General features: G+C 41.5%; 1 protein-coding gene across 1 annotated transcript in view; it reads left to right on the top strand.

Annotated features, from left to right (window-relative positions):
- The window catches only part of LOC128740994 (uncharacterized), a 157,076-nt gene that overhangs the window by 81,497 nt on the left and 51,533 nt on the right, over positions 1 to 24,046 (top strand). The window contains exons 4-8 of the mRNA XM_053836605.1: positions 461 to 940; positions 1,002 to 1,254; positions 1,322 to 1,623; positions 1,698 to 2,052; positions 18,909 to 19,328. Coding sequence (XP_053692580.1) covers positions 461 to 940; positions 1,002 to 1,254; positions 1,322 to 1,623; positions 1,698 to 2,052; positions 18,909 to 19,328 — 1,810 coding nt within the window. The remainder of the gene's footprint in view (positions 1 to 460; positions 941 to 1,001; positions 1,255 to 1,321; positions 1,624 to 1,697; positions 2,053 to 18,908; positions 19,329 to 24,046) is intronic.

Here is a 24,046-nt window from a genome sequence, read left to right on the forward strand (position 1 = left end):
TGGAAATCATTAAAACTTCTGATTCTACTAAACGCCTGAAATCCAAAAAAAGATTTGATATAATTTAGAATTAGTATTTCTGCAAGTACAGTAGGAAAATTCCCAATTTTGTCCTATTCGTTTTCACTATGAATGAAGGTCTTTCCGCAGCCCCTCACGTAGAGCAAAAAATTTGTTTACTGTGATGTAATCGACATGCATCGACCGCTTTCGGTGCTTTCTTTCGATCGCGATCGCAATCTTTCCCGTTCGTTCCCGTACGGTAATGGTGCAGCTTGGTCCTAGCTTGCTGCTGCTACTGCTGCTGCAGCTGCTGCAACTCACGGGGGGAAAACTGGGTCTCGATCAGTTGCAACCAGAGACAGCTGGAGATCAGACACGCTTTTCTGTTCTGTGCGTGATGAAAGTTTTCATTGGTTAGCGGTTTGTTTTCATTTGTTTTTCTTTGTTCTGCCTATAGGTCGAAGATCAAGGTGTAGACCCAAACCTGCGTGACGGTGATGGTGCCACTCCACTTCACTTTGCTGCTTCCCGAGGGCATTTGACCGCTGTACGGTGGTTGCTCAGCCACGGAGCCAAACTATCCCTGGACAAGTACGGCAAAAGTCCCATCAACGACGCCGCTGAAAATCAGCAAGTTGAGTGCTTGAACGCTTTGGTGCAGCACGGAAATCGCGAACCCGACTACGGTGAAACGAAACAACTGAAAGTCGCTCAACGAATTCAACCAGAACAGCTGTACGGATCGCCCCCACTACTTTCGGCTGCCTCCGTTACCCCACAGCAGCAAAAACGGGCATCGAAAAAGCAATCGGGCACTCATCATCACTACAACAAAAACAAAGTATTCAGCCAAAATACGATGATGTCTAAATCCTCTTCCGGTAGTTCAGATTCTGAACCTTTCTATCTTCATCCGCCTACAATAAGGCAAACTAAGGTATGGAACAATTATCCTAACTGACATAAACCTAGTGAAAAAACTATTTTTTTCTTTTCAGGATGGCTTGTATACTCGCCAATCACCGGATAGTTACTATGGCACAGTGCCACCAAACGACGGTGTCTACATAAACCCTATGCGAAACGGCTCCTCTACTCCGCCTAGTCCAAGCGGTAGCGTTTCGGGTGAATCTTTCTTTTTGCACGATCCCCAAGAAGTTATCTACAATCGGGTGAAGGATCTTTTCGATTCTGACCTGAGCACCAGTACTACCAAGGACGAACGAAACGGACATTCTCGGGCCATGACAGGTTGGTTTCCGAATGATTTTATTTCGTCAGGTAAATTGGAAATGATTGTTTTGTTTATTTTTTACAGTTCAAGTAGAAGTTCACTCCAGCAGTAGTGGGGCGGCCAGCGGTTCAGATGAGGATCTATCGGTGTCCTCTTCCAATTCGGATGCACAACGGAAACCGCCTGAAGTGAAAAGAAGCAACTCGAAGTCTGCCCACGATCACGACTATGAAGACATCTATCTGGTACGAGAGGAGGCCCGGTATGGCACGAAAACAAGAAACGGTGCCGGCCGGAGTAGATCCAGGGACAGCGGGTCCCATTCCAGATCGGCCAGTGCCAGCTCGAATCGCAGCAATGATATTATTATGCAATTAACCAATCAGGTGAGCAAAAATGCTTTTGATTTTTTACTTTAAAAAGCGGGAATTTTTAACTGATTGATTGTGCATTTTAACAGACGGTGAGTAACAAGGAACAGATGCTGATTAACAAGCGAAACAATCTGTACGAACAGCAAAACGCCAAGCACCGCTACGATATGCCGCTAAACTACAAAACAACAAACCTGAGCAAGGCCAGCAAATCGGCAAGCCATCACCAGTCGAGCCGGGAGCTGAGCTTAGCTGCATCACGCAACGATAACGCGTACGAAAGCGTCTGCGCACCGGAAGATACCCACGAGCGAACGAAGCTCGCCCAGCGCCATTCCCTGCCGCAAGGTGTCGCCAGTGTGAACGGTGGTCTGAGCGCTGGCAACGCTGCCGGTAAGCAGGTGAAGCGCAACGGATCGATGAACAAAAACGAAAATAAAGGTAAGTTCGCACTGGGGGAAGCTTTTTGGTTAGTGATGTGAGAAAGCTTTCTGCTGCCATGCGCTCGTGGTTCGTTGATCGTTGATCATCGACAACTTTCTGGCTAGCAAAGCTTAACGGGTAGTCGTTTGAAACTTTTCAACCAATTATTTACTAGGTACTGATGTTTTATTATTGTTTTCACTCTAACAATCTTTTTGAAAAACGAGTTGTATTTTATTGTGCACTTTTCCACATAATTATTTTTTTGATATCAATCACCGGTTTGTTGCATGGCCTTACACTGTCAAAACTAGACAGTTTTACAATACACAAAAATGATTTCACGAATGTTGTTAAACAGCAGTTAAAATTTTTGAATGTCATTGGGATGGAGTTATAAATTATAAATTATAAAATTAATATCCAAAATAAATATCGAATGCTTTATAAACAGTGATTATGAAAAATCCGATTGGAATGCTGAAGAACCCTTTGCTACACCCTTATAAAGAATTGTAATGTCTAACATTGCATGGCTTTTCTGGATTTGATAGCTTCAGATCAGGTAGCAGAAAATAGCTACTTTCTTCTACTTTCTACAAAATGAGACAAAAAGCAATTTAGTTTTCATTAAGTTGCAACACACACATAAGCAAGCTTTTAGGTTTGAAGCAGAACATATGTTGGTTCCAATTTTAACTCGCTTCTATCCACTCAATGGTATTCACAGTAATACAACAATTACCATCTGCCGTGGTGAGATTGGGCCAAAAAAGCATATGTTTTTGTTCTTTAGCTTGTTATACACACAATTTAGCGATTACGTTGATTCAAAGTCATATTGACAGACTTAAATGTTTAGTTAACAACTACCAGAAAGATGGTTTAGTTACATTGGACATTAATAAGACTATAATTGCATGAACTTTGGCACAATCTCACCCCTTCTAGGGGGTTTCATTGTGCCAAAACCATTAAGTTAAGCTAAATACCTAATAAATAAACAGTAGCATAGCTATGAACAATACACCTGTAGAACAATATAAACTAGTCCGTATGGGGCCAACCATGAACAACGTGGACTATTAAAAGTTGGGGGGCGACCAAAAACAACGCACCTTACAAATTACAATAAAACGTATGGACGAAAACTACTCGGGGCGTTTACAACAACCAATAATAAGAACGTAGTTTACAGACAGCCACTAAATATGTAGTAGAGTCTCCTGGCTTTAGAAAGGGGAAAAGGCAGGGGCGTAAAATCTCAGAAGACTTATCTATTTGATCATTCAACCATGCTAATTATTTACTTCGACCGATATACTGCAGCCAGAGGACATGCAATCAGCTCCACCTTTAAAACGAATAGTATATATAAAGTAAAGCATATTTGTCTCATATTAAAGTATTTATTCAAAGGATCTGAACTTTCTAGAGAAAACGTAAAAATGAATTTCAATTATTTAGCAGACCTACGATACTGTTTGCTCTTTAAAAGATAATGCAATCTAAATTGTCAAAATATTGTGTTCTCTAGTAAGCAATGCAAGTGTATTGATGTACCATGTACACTGACACATTTTAGTTGTGTATGTGAATTTCATACTCCGAACCAATCGTTATAGTTCGGCGCGATCTCAACTCGTGGAGCTCGGAAAGTGCAAAATTTAGAAAAAAATAACGGGTGGCAAATAAAATTTTGGAATTATTTTCTCAAGCTGTCAAAAAAAGACAAAGATACATGAAGAAAATCTGATCTGCCGAAATTAAAGATACATTATCCATTGTTGAAAAAAAAATTAGTGTACATTTGAGAACGGTCTGTAATCGGCTGTTCGGCGAAGCTTTCGTTAGACGTCGAAACAGGAGCGTTGTACGGCCGTCATGTCAACTTTGAGAGTGTATCTCTTGATTCTACTAATCAACTGTTTGCAATTCGTGGCTCTCCTGTTATTTTTGTACACCAAGGAACTCAAAAATCCGAAGAAATCTTCGACTGGGCGCACTGAAACAGATTTTTCGGTTCGCAGTTTTTGGGTAAAAATGAGATCGAACAGGTAATAAGGAACGATTGTGTTTTTTGGCATAATGCGATGATGCTCTATCCGACCAAAACACGTATTGTCCATCTGCATGATGTTTCTGTAGAAACGGGATCAAAATTTTCGTCAAACATTCGTCTGGTGCATCTTAATTGATAGTCACACCAGAGGGCTTGTTGTTGAAGAAACGAGAAAGAGAACGATGTTCTTCTGCGCCTATAATTTTGGCTGGTCTTCCACAACCTTGCTTACGAATTGTTGTTGGACATCTTAGGATATGGTAAACAGTCGAATCCGCAACATATTTGCTTTTTAAATGTTGTACCGCATACTTTTTGTCGAGATTTCTGTGGCAGTTCGCAGAAGTGTACAACGCGCTCCCGAAATGCTTCTTGTTTCGACGCCATTTTTAGCAAAAATGGGCAAGCATAAACAAAAAAAAAAATATTTACAAAAAGAGGAGAAAGAGAGAGCTAAAACATACATACTCTCATTTCTCTCTAAGCACGTTTGTTGTTGAGCATAAGCCCCGCAAAAAAATTCCAAAATTTTAGTTGCCACCCGTTATATTTTCGTAATCAGCCATCCAACGCATAATAACCTTTCAATATATTGTAAACGAATACTTTATCTATCTTTAGAATAGCAAGTTGATGCGATTTCTTGTTTGGGTTTGTTTATATGGGACATTTATTGTCAACGTTTTATTCAAGAATTTTTAACCCTAAAGTTTGAAACCCTTTTTAAGCCAAACTGTTCGCTAATATTATTAGTGTTCCATTTCACGTTATGAATAAATAAGTTATGTTTTAAATTATCTTGAATTTGAGCCATCAGTTTGCATAGATATATTCTATTTTTATAAACAAACATTGTTGGTTTTTGGCACAATCTCACGCCCGTGGCCCAATGCCACCTCGGATGGCGGTATAATTATATTTTAGAGAAATTATATAAGCTATGTATGACCTCTTTTTTAAAAAGTGAGGAAGTGTCTGGTGTGATAAAATTGAATAAACTGGAAAATTTTCGGTATACAGGCCAAAAGTATACTGGGTTGTTGTAACGTTATCCTATTGTAAACTCCAAGAGTCCATAAGAGGAGTTTTTCAACATAAATTTTTAACAAAAACAATAATCTGTCCACATAAAAGTCAATGGGTATTTGTATGCACCTCCGTAACTCTGAAATATTTGGACGGTTCCTTATCAAACTTGACATACATATTTAATTAAATAAGGAAATCAGCAAAGGGGCCTTGGAAAAACAAGGATGATCCCTGACAAAAAGCGGAGGTATGCATAATAACCAAGAATCCTGTTTCTCTTGCATTTGTGGACTACCAGACGAATATCAGATAAAAAGCTACTACTTTCCCTCGCAACCAATTGTACCATCTGTTATTGTAACGAAAATTCTCATAATGCAAGAAACAAAACCCCTTTTTTTCAGTTGAATGTGTCAAGTCCTTCCCATCCAGCTCCCATCCTGTCGTCCCCCAGCCAATAGTGAATCTGTCTTCTTTTCGGTAATCCCTATAACGCAAGATTTTTTTTTTTTTTTTTTTTTTTTTGAGATCGATTGGCGCCCCCAGTGAGATAACTCTCTTTTAAGGGGGAGTGAAACAACAGGTTTAATGTGGCATCCAGGCGGTCTGCTTAGAGATAAGTGTGCATTTTTGTTCGAATTTGCGATTTTATGGCTTTTTTGAAACTTATCAGGTTGGTTAGTTCTTTAAGGTTGTTTGGGAAACTATTGTAGGTTTTTGTCGCGTAGTAAAGGAAAGACTTTTTGCCCATTTCGGTATTTGGCCGACTTAAGGACAAGTTATTTTGGGTTCTTAGCGCATATCTATGGCTTGGGTTCCGAAACGTAATATTGTGGTGAGCGATTGGATTCGTCATGAGGCTTTTTAGCTGTACTAGGCATTGCAGGTCACGAAGGCCGGACACAGGTAATATGGACCGATCGGCTTGACGAAATAACTCAGCTGTCGAGAAAAGCGGTGGTTTCTTATATACAGCCCTTAAACTACGGTTCTGCGTTACTTGTAGGGAATGTAAGGAAGTTCTGCTCGCCGTTCCCCAGATAGACACTAGGTACTGCAGTTTAGACTGAACCAAAGCATAGTAGACAGTCATTAACTGTTTGGTAGGAATAAATTTCGCTATCTTCCAGAGTAAACCACACGTTGAACTAATCTCTCGCCGCAACGTGTCTATATGATGGTTCCATTTCAAAGCGGGATCAAATATCAAACCGAGATACTTATATTTCTCTGTCTTTTGAACGGTAATACCATTGACCTTCAATTCAGGATGAACCGGAATTTTTAAGCGAGGAGAATGGAAAATCATGTATTCGGTCTTGAGGAGATTCAGCGATAGGAGATTTTCAGCAAAATATGTTTGTAATATTAACAGATCTTCTTGCATTTGATTTATAACGACGCATGGGTCAGTGCAAGGATACGATAATGACGTATCGTCTGCGAACATCCGTGGTTTTCCACGCAGGGGTAACTTAGAAAGATCGTTAATGTACAGCAGGAACAATAGCGGTCCTAAGTTGCTGCCCTGCGGCACGCCGACAGTTAAAGGTGCAGGTTCGCTCAGTGTGCCATTTGCCCGTACATACTGAGATCTTCCAGTTAGATAACTTTTGATCAAATCATTCGCCGTTCCGCGAATCCCGTAATAGTAAAGTTTTTGTAAAAGTGTTTCGTGATCGATGGTGTCAAAAGCTTTTTTTAAATCTAAGAAGAGGACTCCCATCATTTTCTTTGAATCCATTGCTGAGAAAATTTCATCGACTAGCTCGCTTGCTGCGGTCAGTGTACTCGATCCAGCTCGAAAACCAAATTGATGATTGTATAATATTCGTTTGTTATGTAAAAACTTTGAAGTCTTGCAACTAACAGCTGTTCTAGAATCTTGCTTAAGACTGAAAGGACTGAAATCGGTCGGTAGTTATTCACATCTAATTTATTGCCGCGTTTGAAGATAGGAGTTACTCTCGCATTTTTCAGACAGTTAGGAAAATGACCTGTTTCGATACACTCGTTGAAGGCGTCACGCATCAGAGCCGCAAAGAACATATGATGAGTTTTGATGAAAGATGGTGGAATATCGTCCGGTCCACTTGATTTTTTGGAGTTCAACTCTTTAATCAACACTATAACTTCTTGCTCTGTACAGGGTCGTAGAAAGATAGAGGAGATAAGGTCCGAAATTTGTTTATATCTTTGCGGCTATTGATCGTAGAAGCAAGCTGGGGTCCTATCGTACTAAAGAATTTATTGAACTCATTAGCAACAGTTGTTGCATTAACAGTAGGTTTTCCATCAATTGTTAGTTTGAAGGATTCCTTCTCTTCATTTTTTCGTCCTAAAGTGATGTTTAGGTTGTGCCATGCATTTTTTTTATTTGTATCACAGAATAGTTTTTCATAATATGCTCGTTTAGCTTGTTCCTTCGCTCTTTGTAACTTTTGAGAAACATGCGAAAGCATGTTATGTAGTCTTTCATCCCAAGGACGTGTCTTATGATTCTTGAGGGTTTTTTCTTTTATACGAATCAGTTTCCATACATCAAAAGTCATCCATGGACAATGTCCTTTAATTTTAGCTTGTACGTTCACTTTTTTGGAACATTTTTCTTTTAGTTGCTGATATGTTTTTATGACAAAGTTCAATTTTTCCTCGGCAGTCCCTTGAACAATATTCTGCGTTGCGGCAGTAAAAGATTCATTTAATTTTATGTGGTTTACGATTACTTTTTCCAGCTGTCTTTTTGTGACCGGCTTTGATAAATCTAGCGTAGTAATAACAAAACAATGATCGCTGATATTAGAGAAAATAGTTTCGTTCATGATGCCGCTACATAAGGATTCCGAACACACTACATGGTCGAGTACATTTCCACTTGCTGGCCTAGTCGGATGCGTATTGGTGATTGCAAAGTTGTAGCAGCTTAGAAGAGTGGTATAATCTGAGACAATGCTAATTTCTGGCCGATTTGTTGGTATGTTTATATCACCAACCATTTCCATTTCTACCTGGCCAGATATATTTCATGTCTAAAACTGCTTGAGATTCCTTCGCTTCTCGCAGGAGTTCTCTTCCATATGCTGTTAGTTCATCCCGTATAGTAATCTTCGCAGTCGAGCTTTTGAATTCGTTTCCAATGGCCGAGGCGATCATGGCACCATGCGATCGCTTTTTCGAAAATAAATCTTCTTTAGTCTGCTCCTCCTTGAACTCGATTAATATAGGCGGTGGATTTCCTGAGTTAGTTTTGACCGCTAAACGACGTGCTTCAACGATTCCATTTGGCTGTATTTGACAACCAACTATCTCCCCAATTTTTCGAATTAATTTCACTATGTCCTCTTCAGGAGTAAGCGGAAGACCTAGCAGAACAGCATTTTTAGATAGGTTCATTCGGTGTAGTTTGTCCATTTCCATCTCCAGTTTGTCAACAGTAGTAGAAATCGTCTGTTGATTGCATAGCAGTTCGTTCACAGTATTCCGTGTATCAGCATATTCAACTTTCACCGATTTCATTTGATCCTTCAAGGCGTTAAAATCTGTTTGCAAAGAGTCGAATTGGTTTGCGAGAAATTCTTGTGAGGCTTCTATGTGCTTAGTTGTCTCGACCAGTGCCGATAATTGCAGGCGCGTTTGTTCTACCGCAATCCGTACATGAGCCGATTCTTGTTTAGTTTCTCGAATTGATTGACCTAACGATCGGAGCTCACTGACGATTTCGGCAAAGTCTGATTGTTGATTATTTATACGCGAAGACATCTCTGCACATTCGACAGAACACAAGAACGGTTTTTTCCTTGTTTTGACCACGGCATTCCCGAATATTTTTTTACAACGAAAATGTACACCACGGCAACAAAAAGAACAATTAATAATTCGCGTCGAATTGTCTTCAGTTTTTTCGCAAATGAAACATACGGATGATTTTTCATCGTCAGACATTGATGCTTATCTATTATCGTGATGTTCAACTGACAGTAAGCCGAACAAACACACTAGACAAGCGGTGGCAGTTACTGTGAATATGCGTTACGCAGCGTGACGATCAATTGTACTACTATTGTACAATGGTATAGTATATGCAGGCATGCAATAATGATAATCTGGTTTCTAAATACCTCAAGAATCCGACTAAAGAGAAGAAATTTCACTAAACCTTGACGATGACCCCAGCTGCCGAATATTGCGTTTTCCGGAAAATAGAACTGAATGCTGGAAATTATTTGTTTTGCACCAGTTTTTTGTAAAATATTCAGAGCCTCAAAATCCTTCCTTGTAGTGTAGCCGGGATGCCAGATTTCTCTGTGATCCCTTTTTAACGTTTTCGAACCTCCCCCTTGTCACTCTATTCCCCCTCCCTTCAGAAATCCCCTTTTGTCGTTCAGCACCCCTTTACCCATTTGAACTTTCCTTCCCCCTTATAAGAGACCGTCTCCCCCGTTTTATCAATCCCCCTGCACTGATTCCTTTATGTCAAAAAAGAGAAACGCAACCCCTTTTATTTATTCTCTCTACCACCGCCGCTTTTGTCAACCCCCCAGTACTGATTCTGAGGAATATGTGTGCCAAAAGTTTGGTGGACAACGGTCATGAACCGTTTTTGAGTTATGCCGGAACATGCAAACATACATTCACTTTTATAAATCTCAGTACTAAGCGGGGGTGACCCAAGCAAGATCGGGCAATCAGCCAGTTTTGAATATTTTTATGATCGCTCTAAAAGTTACACTGAAGTTACCGCAAATATTGCAGTTTTCACAGTAAATTTTAATTTAAACCCTGAGATTTTACAACGAATAAGGGGGTAGTACTGCGAATCGGTATACTGGACATCTTCCATTAATTGGCTTGCCGTCTTTAGACATAGCCTAATGAACAAAATTTCTCCTATTTATTCGATTGTGAGCTACCGGTTTCCAATTTCTTGTTACACCGTGTACTATCCACCAGAACTCGCACCACCTGGTCTAACCATCCATCGTCTGGGGCCCACCGAATTTTTAAGCACACCAATATTTTTGCGGGCCAGTTGTCCTGCATTCTAGCAACCTGCCCTGCCCATCGTAGCTGTCCGGCTTTAGACACCTTTTGAATACTGGATTCATCATAGAGCTGTGCGAGTTAATGCTCCATCCTGCGCTTCCGTACTCCGTTCTCCTGTACGCCATTGAAGATAGTTCTTAGCACTCGTTTTTCGAAAACTCTGTAGAGAACCGTACCGTAGAGAACAACTGTGAGTCAAAATAGACAAATTCGTCAACTACCTCAAATTCTTCGCCGTCGATCGTTACACTACTACCCAAGCATCGTCGGTTCCGTCCCTGGGTTTCGCCAGCCTGCATGTACTTTGTTTTAGACTTATTTACCTTTAACCGATCTTTTCTGCTTCGTGCTTTAGTCTGGTGTACTGTTCAGTCACTGTTACAAATGTTCTACCGATAATATCCATGTCATCGGTAAAGCAGATAAATTGACTAGATTTTTTAAAGATCGTGTCCCGCTTGTTAATATCCGCTCGGTTAGTAACACCTTGTAGCCCTATGTTGAACTGCAGACATGAGAGACCATCACCTTGACGAAGCCCTCTGTGTGATTCGAACGAACTTGACAATCCACCCGAAATCCGAACACAGCACTGTGTACCATCCATCGTAGATTTAACCAGTTTGAGAGCTCTTTTCGGTCAATGGTATCACATGCAGCTTTGAAGCCAACGAACAAATGGGGCGCGGGAACTCTGTATTCACGGCCCTTTTGGAGGATTTGCCGCAGTGTAAATATTTGATCCGTAGTAGACCGACCTTCGACGAAGCCGGCTTGATAAGATCCCACAAATCTATTCGCAATTGGTGATAGACGGCGGAAAATGATTTGGGACAGCACTTTATAGGCGGCATTGAGAACGGTGATCGCTCGATAGTTCTCACAGTCCAACTTGTCGCCCTTTTTATAGATCGGGCAGATAACCCCATCTTTCCACTCCTCCGGTGGCTGTTTCGTATCCCAAATTCTAACAATTAGTCGGTGCAGGCAAATAGCCAGCTTTTCTGGTCCCATTTTAATAAGCCCTGCTCCGATGCCATCTTTTCCCGCTGACTTGTTCTTTAGCTGCATGATGGCCTCCTTAACTTCGCCTATCGTTGGGGCTGGCACCTCTTCCCCGTTTACTGCACCGTCGAAATCGCTTTCCCCGCCGCCATGGTTTTCCGCCCGGGCGCCATTCAGGTGTTCGTCGAAGTGCTGCTTCCACCTATCCGTCACCTCACGATCGTCCGTCAGAATACTGCCAGTCTTATCCCGACACATTTCGGCTCGCGGCACAAAGCTTGTGCGGGATCCGTTCAGTTTCTGGTAGAACTTTCGCGTTTCCTGAGAACGATGCAGCTGCTCCAACTCTGCATATTCCTGCTCTTCCAGGTAGCGCTTTTTCTCCCGAAAGACGTGGTTTCGCTGCATCTTCTTCTGTTTGTGTCTTTCCACGTTCTGTCGTGTGGCACTGCGCATCTTGGCCGCCCGCGCAGCGTTCTCCTCATCCATCACCCTCCTACATTCATCGTCAAAGCAATCGTTCCGCTGACTCCGGGCCACATGCCCGATGGAGCTCTCCGCTACACTGCTGATGGCTGTTTTGATAGTGTTCCAACAGTCCTCGAGAGGGGCTTCGTCCAGCTCGTCCTCTTCCGGCAGTGCAGCTTCGAGTGAATGCGCGTAGTTTGCGGCGACGTCTGGCTGCTTCAGCCGCGCGAGATCTAACCGAGGCTGGCGTCGGTACCGAATGTTATTCACAACGGAGAGTCTTGGGTGCATCTTAACCATCACTAGGTAGTGGTCCGAGTCAACGTTAGCGCTTCGATAGGATCTGACGTCGATAATGTCTGAGAAGTGCCGACTGTCGATCAAAACGCGGTCGATCTGTGATTCTGTCTGATTTGGTGACCTCCAGGTGTACTTGTGATGGATTTTGTGCTGGAAAAAGGTACTACGTACTGCCATATTCTTGGAGGCGGCAAAGTCGATAAGTCTTAGGCCCATTTCATTGGTCCGTGGGTGTGCACTGAACCTTCCAATCACCGGTTTGTATTCCTCCTCCTGGCCGACCTGAGCATTGAAATCCCCGATGACGATCTTGATATCATGTTGCGGGCAGCGGTCGTATTCACTCTCCAACTGCACGTAGAACTCATCCTTGTCGTCATCGGTACTTCTGAGGTGAGGGCTGTGCACGTTTATGATGCTTATATTGAAGAATCGGCCCTTGATTCTCAACCTGCACATTCGAGGATTGATTGGCCACCACCCAATCACCCGTTTCCGCATCTCGCCCATCACTATGAAAGCTGTACCCAGCTCGTGTGTGTTGCCGCAGCTCTGGTAGATGGTATGTCCATCTCTGAACGTACGTACCGTTGAGCTCTTCCAGCACACCCCCTACAGCGCTACGACGTCGAACTTGCGGCTCTTTAATACGTCGGAGAGTTCCACGTCCCGAGTTTCCAATCCATAGTCCTTTTTCGTCGCGTGGGTCTATTCCGATTGTTCCAGTGGGAATTTATTTGTTCTTCGTTCCGTGCTTTAGTATTTTTCGTGGTGACGGCTTGCAAAGCCTGCTACACCAACCCCTGTTTCGCCGGAGGGCCAACGAAGCTCGAAAGAGCCCTCCTTTCCTGTCAGCACACGATCTTGGCTTCCACCGGGGTTGGTTACCCGATCTCCACCAAGGTTGCTCGTATCCCGGCTGGTACCACGAGTAGGTAGCAGCTAGGGAGTAGGAAGCAAGCTCGATTTCGCTAGCGTCATTTGGCGCCCTAAGTATAAAACGCATACCTACACCGTATCGAAGGGATTCAGAAGAGATTTGTAAGATTCACTCTCAGGAATCTCGGATGGAACGAAGAACAACTACCGCCTTACCACGATCTCTGTTCTTTGGTGGATATTAAGACGGTTCATTCGAGGCATAAGATAGCCGATATCATATTCTTCATGAAAATTCTCTCAGCACGAACAAGCAGCCAACCTCTGACCAGTCGATTAATATTTAATGATAGTGCAGTCATGCTCCAACGACATAGGATGTTTGATCCATCTTTTAGGTCTAGAAATCACTCACAGCACGAACCGACTTCCCGATTCATGAACGCCTTCAATACATTGCAACATATTATAACCATTGGCATGAGCTCGGATGTAATAAGACATAGACTCGCACGGTCATCAGTCAGAATACCTCCATCTTTATCTCTGCACATTTCGGCACACGAGCCGTGACATAAAGCCTTTGCAAGATTCGTTATGAGTCTCTGGTAGAATTTCCGTGTGTCGTGCAAGCTGTACAGCTGCTTGAGTTCTTCGCACTCCTTCTCCTCCTGTTGGCGCTTCTTCTCCTGAAAGAGACGGGTTTGCTGTTTCTGCTTCAGTTTGTATCGCTCCACATTCTGACGGGCGGCTCTGCATAGCATTTGTAGGGGAACTGTGGGTAAAATGAACAGGGGGTAAAGTTAACAGGCAGCCAAATTCCCAGTAAACCAATTAAAATCTGTTCTAGATCAATAGGTATCTTCTCCTAGAAGTATGTGAAGCTGTTTGAGACAGTATGTGGTGATCATAAGCTTTCCAACGTGAAAAAAATTGAAAAAGTAAAAAATATTTGCTGCAATCTGACGCCGATGGTAATTTTCACTATTAGTAAATAAGCTATTTTGGCGAAACAAATTAAATTTCGACTATTGGTATCATTTAGTGTTGTTTGCTTATCACTATCCTGCGGATCTGTGTGGATCTGGAAAATTCCAAATATTTTTAACAACTGTTTGTTTATAATAAACACTTGAAAACAATTGGTGTTTTCGGGGTAAAATGAACACCTGTGTGTATAATGATATTTTATTTTCCATTTATCAGCAGCCACGAAATAATTACAATTCAAGCAATCAAAATGATCGAGTCTTTTGAAAAATGACGAAAAATAACCGAGTGCTGGAAAATCATGCGAGTTAAAAGTCAAGCATTGTATGAACGTGGCGAAGATACATTATGTTAACTTTGTGAAGTGCCATTTTAATTCCAACAGCCCTGTTGAATATATACGGCTTATGTAGAACAATGATAATGTAAAATAATGTTTAGTTTATCCAAACTGCATGTTAACTTCAGTTTTTTATGACATGTTCATTTTGCCCTCACTGCATGGTCATTTTACCCACACGAAAAATATCAGGCTCGAATGTGACGCTTTCGAAAAAAAGGAATTTTTTATGACAAATCGCCTTTTTTCAAACATCTTTATATATTGCTACGTGGAATATGAATCCAGCTTTCAATTCATATAGTGCGTTCAGCATTTGGTTGGTTCCTGAAATCCTGAGAAAATGGCGAAATTGCTAAGGATGTACATTTTACCCCCAGTTCCCCTACCCGCAATGCATTTTTCTCATCCAATCTGCTGGCACTCTTCATCAAACCATTCGTTATTTGTCGATAAGGTGGCACCAGCGGGGTAGTGTGGCTATCAAACTACATACATTGCACATGTCCCACTCATTGGTTTTGGTACTTTTGGTTCTGGTGCCTACTTAAAGGTTTATTCATATTTTAAGACTACTGAAATTAATTAGAAAGCAGTTAAACACAGACTTTTAGCTATAATTTAACTAATATTAGCTGTTATTTTCGGTATACTGGCTGGTTCCAAGTTGTCGCCGTGCATGGATGTTTAGTCCGCAAAATTTTGACAATTGCACACCCCTGGGTGGCACACGGCCTAAGACTTTGGCCACTTTAGCCAACTTTGATCCAGATGTTGGATTTTCCAGGTGTTTGGGCAAGTTATGTCGTTCGATTTCCATTCTGTACCTACTGCTCCACAACGTGGTGGAATATTTTGACGAAACTTGCACCAGTTGTACTTCATAAACATGTAGGTAAGCAAAGTTACGTCAAATATCGTGCCAGGTCCTAGTACAAGAGGCATGCCGGTTTAGTCAGACATACCAATTGATGATTTTTAAGCTCCAAACCATTAATCCCGATAGCTTGTTCTACATTAGGAACAATTTAAGCGAAATTTTTACACGTTTGTACCAGCTGTAAGTAAATATTTCTTCTTTGTTTTTTTTCAAATATAAACTTTAGACAACTTCATAGCTTAATAAAATTAAATATTGCACAATTCGAGACATTCACTTCGCATCGATTCACATGAAATTTGAAACAGATAAAAATAACCTTTCGAGTTGTGCACAAAAAACTCTTTAGCTGAAAAAAAACTTGATACAATAAAATTCGTCATTTAATGGAATCATAAACCTGTATTTATGTAACGGATATTTTTATCCTAGCAGCACAACTAACCGATCCTACTGTTACGACAGAGTTACGATGATCAGGACCAGCTCGACTCATGCGCATATTACTGCCAAACATTTTTTTTAGTCTACAAACCTAGACTTTCAAAAAATTAGTCTCTTTGTTTAGACATCGTAACTCCATGTTTGGGTATCTGTTACATCTCACATCAGCATTTATTATTTCTCTCCGTTCATTACTGTTGATATTGCTTACGTTGGACTGAATGGTCTGTTCAGTTGTTTACCTTTCATCAGACTTTGCGTGCTTTGATCTTCGAAAAAAAAACACTAACAATCTGGCAGTGAGCCATTAGGCCGAATGAGGCACCGCTAGGTTCGAGTTCCATTGGCTCAGATGATGATGGACTGCTGCAGCAGCAGCAGCAGCAGTGCAAAAGAGTGAAGTTCTACGGTATTTACCGATCCACCCCGGCGCTCGCCAGATTCGCCCAACCTCCACGTCCACCAGCCTGCCGAATGGATGTAATTATGTTCGGTCAGTAGTAAAAATAAAAGTCCCCCAGTGTGTGGTGTTCCAACTGGGCCAACAATATAATAATGGACTCAATAACTATGCCGGATTATGTGATCAAACCCAACTGGGCGATGATTATCAATCGCCGTCAGCTACGACGGGTGAGGTCTACCGGGCCCGCACGAATCGGGTTTGCTCCCTTTCTTCGTCAGAGGAGCAGCTTTGTGAAATTTTCGTTTCGATTAAACTGTTACTGCTTTTTTGGAGATTGTACCTGTGACATGTGTTGGTTGGTGACAAACTAATATGACGTGAATGGTTAATGAGTTGCGACATTAAATGCGGCCCTAATAAGGAAGTTTTGTTTGTAGATTTAAAAGCCTTAATTGAATTGATCACTTGGGCCACATAAACTGGTACAATAAAACTAATTATACTGGCAATATAACATATGTGTTCGTAAGCTGAAAGTTTCACATCAACTGCCTCCTCCTGGGATGATGCAGAGAATTTGTCTAAAAATTGCCTATGGAAAGCTGACAAACAAAAACAAAGACCACTGACACATGGCATCACTTGATTACATTGTGTTTATTATGGCTAGACGGATGCATTGCAAATGTTTTAAGCTTAATCAGATCAAAATACAAATATATGCTTAACCCTCTAGTTCCCAACCCTGCCAATTGGCGGGCTTCAGGAAAATCGTTATAAATCTACTCTGCTTATTCGTTTTATGTTGGTATCCACTGATACCTTCTCATCATAGTCTAATCTAACTATTCGAGTGGTTTGTTTGTTTTATTACATTAATTTGAAACAGATATTTCGTGCGAAACTTGAAAAATGCCAGAAAACTGAGAAAAAAATTATTTTGCACTGCAGAGTGAAATTCAAATTGTTGTAAATTGCTTATTTCTTGGAATAAATAAACAAAAAAATTATTGGTGAGTAACTGATGAGTTGTACTTCATGGTAAAAAAGGAAATTTGCGATAAAAAGTTTAGGAACTGGTCGATTTTTATCAAGGAACTAACCCCGCCAATTGGCGGGGTTGGGCATTAACGCCAACTTTTTTTTGGTAATTTGACAGCGTGTTGTTTCCGTTGTATTTATTGATTTTTTCGAGTTTAAGCTAAAAATTATTGTTATAGGCCTTGTTAGTTTCTTTTATATGCCTTGAAAAATACACAAACATGCAGTGGCATTAAAACAGAAGGGGAATTTATAGGACTTATCACCTAATTTTCAGTGCGCCTTTTTGACGAGCTGCAATATAGCGCTTTATAGCTATATCACAAAACATTTTTGCATTTTATGGTATTTGAAAACCATAACCCTATAACCAATAAACAGATTCAATGAAACCCGGCGAATTTTGCTGCTTAACGACAAAATCTTGATAAGCAAGACAATTATTCAAAATGGGATCTATCATAGACCATTTTAACCGCAAATTTTAATTTATCCCGCTTAATAAGTTTGTGTTAATGAACAAATTGAGTGAATTACCAGTCGATAAAAGATTGTAGTGAACAAATGGGTACAACAAAAATGAAAAACCCAATTTATCAAACAAATCACATAAATGAGGATTTAAGTTTCATGTTCTATCAGATACCAATGGTTTTTCAATGATTACAGTTCCAAAGCATATTATGGTGTAGGCAATCCTGACTTGGGAGCAGCTACTAATGTTGTTGTTCGCCTTTCTAAAATTTTACCGAATCTTTACTATTTACATAATACCTATAGATAATGGCCATATGTCTTATGGCCCCGGAATTATTCCGGAGTTCCTTGGGGGACCGCGACATTGCTGTATTAGATAAAGTTGCCAAATATTTAAAATTTGTTTAAAATCTGTTGATTTTTGAAAATATATCATCGACTGTGGACATATCAGTTACTTTGCTGCAGTTATGAGCCATGGTACGCGCCATCCGAATCCGGGGGGATACTATAAATCCGAAACCGGTTCCCATAAAGGGACATTTCACAATCAGTAAAGTATGTCGTGTCACATGTCAAAAAACATTAGCACTCGACAAAATAGCGATTGGCGATTATCTCATGTCTCTCAGAGGCCGTATGACCGGTTCCAGGCCCGGGGAGAGTTTCTTTTCTGATTCAAGCACGGAACGGATTTCGAAGGAACTTGTCCGGGACCTAGAATCGGCCATATGGCCAAAAATTTCAGTTGAAGCTCATTATAACTAGTTCCGTAAATACTAGCACTGTTATAGATTTTCTGAAATGAATGTCCCGAATTAAATTGAAAAATTTGATTTCGCAACTTTTTTGCGCCCAGGTGCCCAACCCCGCCAATTGGCGGGTTACGAATTTTTATAAATAATCAAACTATTCCTGAACTTAGTAATTAGAGAATATTTGTTCCATTATTCTGGCCACGAAATGAGCATTTAAGAATTTTTTCAAGCAAATCAAAAATTTGGGCACTAGAGGGTTAATACATACCAAAAAATGCTCTTTCGTCGTATAACCATACATTCTGTCTATGGATTTCAGTTAGTTTCAATATCCCTAATTAAAATTTAAAGGGCTTATAGGTAGTGGTAAATATCAATTGAATAATCCTCCTTATTAATACAGATTTAGCTGCCATAATTTGGCAAAATCGACTCGCTCAAATCTGCCTTGCCTCGAATGTCTCCAATTTTCAATGTCTCTGAATCACGTCCAAAAATTTGTTGTTTTTTATTCGGATGAAAGGGAGACCCGCAACAATTCAGCAGCAAGCAGAGTTGAATCGAAAAAAGCTAGCAACACAATATTTTGCACCAAGTGAAAATCGTTTGCATCTTTTACTCTCATTTTCATTTTTCTTTCTTCCATTTTCTTTTTCATTTCTTCCACGCTGCTGGGGTGTGTTTCTCGCGTGCGTACGCTCGGCTCTCTCCCTCGCACCTTTCGGGCTTTCTGCTGATGCCGCTCCGAGCAGCCCCAGTGGGACCCCCACCGCCACCTCTGCCGCCGCCGTTGAAGGCACCGTCGCAGGCAGCCCACTACGGGACCGGCGGCGTCAGTCAGACCAAGTCCGGCTCGATGACGAACGGCAATAATTTCTATCTGCACAAGCACATGAACGGCAGCAGCGGCGGCGGATCGCAGCAGAACGCGATGAAGTTTAACACTAGTGCCAGTATCGGTAGTGGCGGCACTTCGGGCTCCCAGAACAACGCTCAGCACGACTACTACAATCAGCTTCCCCTACAGCAACAGCAGCAGCAACAACAGCAGCAACATAATGGAACGGAAGGACCAGATTCTGACTCCGGACTGGAGGTGGTAGAAGAATCCACCCTAAAACCATCGGATTTGATCCGAGGAAACCACAACCGCAGCATGTCCATAATTTCAGGTAAGTCCAATCCGAGCCAAGTTGTAAACAAAAATTCTATTCAAAAGAGAAAACAGTGTGAAAAGTGGGTTTCGAATGAAAACCAATCATGGCCATGGTGTGATTTTAATATCAGATTTTTTCGTGACATCGACATAATTTGAATGAAATATCTCGCGCTTGGAAATCAGCCCATCACAAGCAACAAACAGATCAGGCGGAGAAAGTGAAAGGATACACACCGTCAGACCAGTTTTTCGCGCGGTGGAGTTGTGTTCGGTACATGCAGTATCGCGTCTGAAAAGCTCATTAAAAAGTGTTATCGCGAGCGAGCAAACAGAGTGCAATTTAAGTGAAATTTAAATCTTTCCCTGTGGCCAACGGTGCCAACGGATCGCAACAACAACAACAACAACAACGAATGGTACGGTGTGGTGCGGTGCGGTGTGCAGCAAGCAGATTGGCAGCCAGCAGACGTGCGGAAAACTGAATCATAAACGACTCGATTATAGTGTGGTGTTGCTCGATCGAGATCAGTGTACTCATTTATATGTTAAGGCAAAATCCGACTGGACCGAACAGCAAACCTTCTTCGATCGTCGAATGCTTGCATTACTCTTCGGAACCAATCCGAACCATGCCAGAGCTAGCCAGCAAGAGCAGCACGATTACCAACGGACCGTAAGTGAATCTACTTAACATGGATTTCAGCGGTCGTACCTTGGTGGATGCTTTACGGGCACTTTAGTTGAGGAAATTAAGATTCTGTTACAGTTAGAGTTGTTTGCCTTACACCAATTCTAGAGAGGATGCTTAAGGGAAATTTTGTTTATACACTGTTTTCAATCCTGTTCAATTTAGTTGAAACTAAACTAAAGTCAGAAGAACGACTGTTAATTCGTGTTACCACTCTCTACCCCATATATTGCATTCATTTATTTAATGTATTTTACTCTACTATTGGAGAAGTATATTAATTTTTTTTCTCGGCTGAGGCTCAATGCAACCGAGTATGAAGACGTAACCTGCAATTTGCTGCGTTGATTTTCAAATAAGATTCATAATAATCTGCGTTTTGATTTAGACGGTTACACTTAAGTGGTCCCAATTGCTCATAAGTGTATGGTCTAACTGCAGCAATTATTATGGTTTTTTTTTTCAACTAAGAAAAAAAGAATTTATCTGCGAGCGAAATTATCGCTTGACCATACATACGATACTGAGCTGGCGCATAGTAATGGATTTATGCGCACATTTTAATGTTCTGCTCCCACTCAAATAATTTTACATAATTTTACAAAAAAAAAAGGAATTCCAAATACGCACATAACACATCACTTGCCTCAGGGTAGCTTTGATCAACCGCGTCAGAATATCCTGAAAACCGCTGTCGTGCATTATTTGCCATAGCTATTCACGCTCCACTGTATCGTATGCTCCCTGAAATCCACGAAAATAAGATGCGTGGATAGGTCGTACCCCCTACATTTTGGAGGATTTGTCAAATAGTGAAAATTTGATTCGTAGTAGCACGGACTCTCATAAAGCACGTCTGATAATATCCTACGAATTATCTCACTATTGGGGATAGACGACGTAACAATTGGGAAGAGCACCTTGTAGGCGGCGTTAACGAGTGTAATGCCGTGGTAATTTCAGCAATCTAGCCAATCGCCTGTTTTGTAGATAAGACAAACCATACCTTCCATCCATGCCCCCGGTAGTTTTTTCTCGTCACAAATCGTTGAAACTATCTAGTGGAGTGCCGTTACTAGTGGTTCTTTGCCTTTTTTGCAGAGTTCTGCCAGGAGTCGGCCCTTTCCTGTGGGCTCTATTCCTCCTTCAATTTCTCTGTTTTCTTTTTCCTCCTCAGGATTGTGGTCAACTCATTCCGCACTCGTCGATACTTGGCCAAATTCTCCCTGATAATGTTTGAGATAGTTTTTTCAAGCTCTACTTTTCCTATCCATTGCTTGTTGGCATTCCCCATCAAAACAGTCATTTTGTGCACTCAAGGGTTATTCACCAAGTGCCGCGGTTGCGGCCTCATCAACCCATTGACGACCGAGTATATCCTGCTTCACCCATCTTCGAGGGTTGAAGCATTTAGGAAGAGGAAGGCAAAGCTTCACCTAGTAGGTGCTCGTAATTCTCGCTGGTTGTCGCAACTCGCTGGTTGTCTAATTGCCAGAAATTTAACTCTGATATAGCTTCATTAGTTTTGATAGTCGTTATTTCGATAGTAGTCGGGTTTACCTCCGTGCGAACAGTGTACATTTATGGTGGTGTAGTTGAAGGAGCGGCCTTTTATCTTCAACATACACATCGTCTCGTTGATTGTCTTTCAGTCCATCACGTGATCCTACATTCTGCCCATCACTGCAAAACCCGCTTCCAACCCGTTTGTCGCTCTAACGCTCAGGTAAAATTAAGTGTTAGCGCAACGAATCCGCCGTACTTTCACGCCTTTGCGACAGATTTCCTGCAGTGCCACGACGCCGAACTTTCGGGGTTTTAACTGGTCGAGCAGCCCCCTGTCGCCACCCACAAAATTCGACGATCTTCAGTTCCTGATACCAAGCATCCGTTCCATGTCCTTATTTCATCGCCCTGGACTATACCGAATGTTCCGAGTTGAATTTTGCTTGATTTTTCATAGTAAGGTGGGTTACCTCACTCTGGCTCCCGCTCCCGAGTCTCGTGATGGGCCTGCCACCTTAGGTGTAGTGTCCAGACACATGTCTTATTTCAACCGCCCGCTCCAGATCAGCCGCTGTTGTGAGCCGCTCCTAACCTGGAGTACAACCGCAAACTTGGTTAAGCAATCGTCAAGCTGCCCAGAGCCGCCCCTAACATTAGCACTGTTCCTCGTTATTCACTCGGCATCCACACAAGTGCCTGCTTTGCTGTCGGTATACGACTTTGTTCCCACCGGCAACGGTTATCCGATTTCCGTTAAAGTTTCTCGCATTCCGGCTAATACCACAGGAAAGTAGGGATATGAGTTGCTTGTTAAGATGCTAAGCCAGATGCTAACCACACCGTTTATACTTGCAAGTACGCGAGGCACCCAGCCGTTCACCAACCAAATTAAGTTTGTATTACATGTAAAAACATACCTATGAAAAGGGTAGTCAGGCTATGGACGGAAAGGACGTCAGATAAGAGTATCATTTTTTCTGTTTGCCACTCTTTTGCTGTGTGTTGGTCTAGAGCTGGTCGAGATTTATATTTCCCAAACCCGAGACGCTCATCGATAATTTTCATTGAAACCCCAGCCAATCCTGAAGACGAAATTCATTTCGATCTCAATTCTTTGCGTGAATTTAAATTTTGATCGATCTGAAACCGACTTTTTGTCGAAAACTTGATTCTAATTCAGTTACTAATTTGTGCCACCGTAAGAACTAGTAAAAATCTTAGCCAAATAGTTTGCTCTACTTTTCGTTCTGACAATAAATATATATCACCTTGCCGCCAACTGGTTTTAGGTAAGTTGTTAAACACACCATGGATGGATGACAACGTACCCGAAAGTAGGTCGGCCGAAAAGTAACATACACTTATTGTAAGAACGAAAGTATCCTATTTGGTTTTAACTTTTGCAATTTTCATAAAACTAAAACGTTGATTTAAATGTAACCGGTTTTCTCTGCCTTGGGCATAAACGTCTTTCCACGGCTTGACTCTTCTTTATCGACAGACTTCACAGCCGGCTGGTAGAGTACATGAGCTACGGGGCTAGTGCAACAATTCTACTGACTCTATCTAGCAGCACCGCTTAGCCGAGATTTGAACATACGACTGGCTTGTCAGACCAGCATCGTACCTCGAAACAAACTCCAATAACAAATTGGTTTTATTAATTTGTTATAGTTGTATTATCAGAGCATCAGAGCATGTTTTATAATGATTTTCCTCAAGTGGATTTAATCTTTATTTTATTAACAGTTCAGAAGTACTATTGAAGAAGACCCAAAGAAAGACCCATGAAACTGTATTATAATCAATAAGTAAAGTATAATTCATCTTATAAGCTGTTTTATAGGATACTTGATTCCCGTTTTAAAACAACGCTTTACTGCTTCCTTAAAGCTTGACAATAATTTTGACAAAATTTTATGACATTCTTCTACAAAATGTTTTAATCTAAGCAAGTTTACTTACCTAAATATGTGTCCATGTCCGCCGATCTGGCAGAACAAACGGATGAAATCAGAGATCTTCACTGGGTATGGTTACCCGCCCTGGCTATTGGTCTCTTCTACGTTGTCCTTGCGGATTCCAGTCGAGTGCTTCTCTGCAGATCTCGTTCGTCCCTTTTCTCAAGGTGTGTCCGATCCACTTCCACCTCCATTCACGCATTTCTGTTGCTATCGGCCGTCGATGACATCGACGATGGAGTTCCTCATTGTATTTCCAGTTGCCAGGCCGCCAGGCACGCATGATATGTCGCTGGCACCGATTAATAAATACCAGCAGTAATAGACGGTTATAGGGTCGAACAAGACGCCACTGTTGAACACCTTGCAGGAGAGTGCCTCGTACTGAGCCTCAATGGGTTGGACTAGCTTATCTGGAACTTTTCTATTTCTTAGTGTGTCCAAGATGTTTTTGTCGTTGAGCTGCGGGTTCCTGTATACCGCTGAATAACTGATCATCTGGGCTGACAAAGATGAGTCAGCTCTGAGCATCTCGACTGAAATGCAATCTATTCCTGGGGCTCTGTTGGATTTCAT

Source organism: Sabethes cyaneus, chromosome 1 (assembly GCF_943734655.1).
Source record: "Sabethes cyaneus chromosome 1, idSabCyanKW18_F2, whole genome shotgun sequence".
In the NCBI taxonomy this organism is placed as follows: domain Eukaryota; kingdom Metazoa; phylum Arthropoda; class Insecta; order Diptera; family Culicidae; genus Sabethes; species Sabethes cyaneus.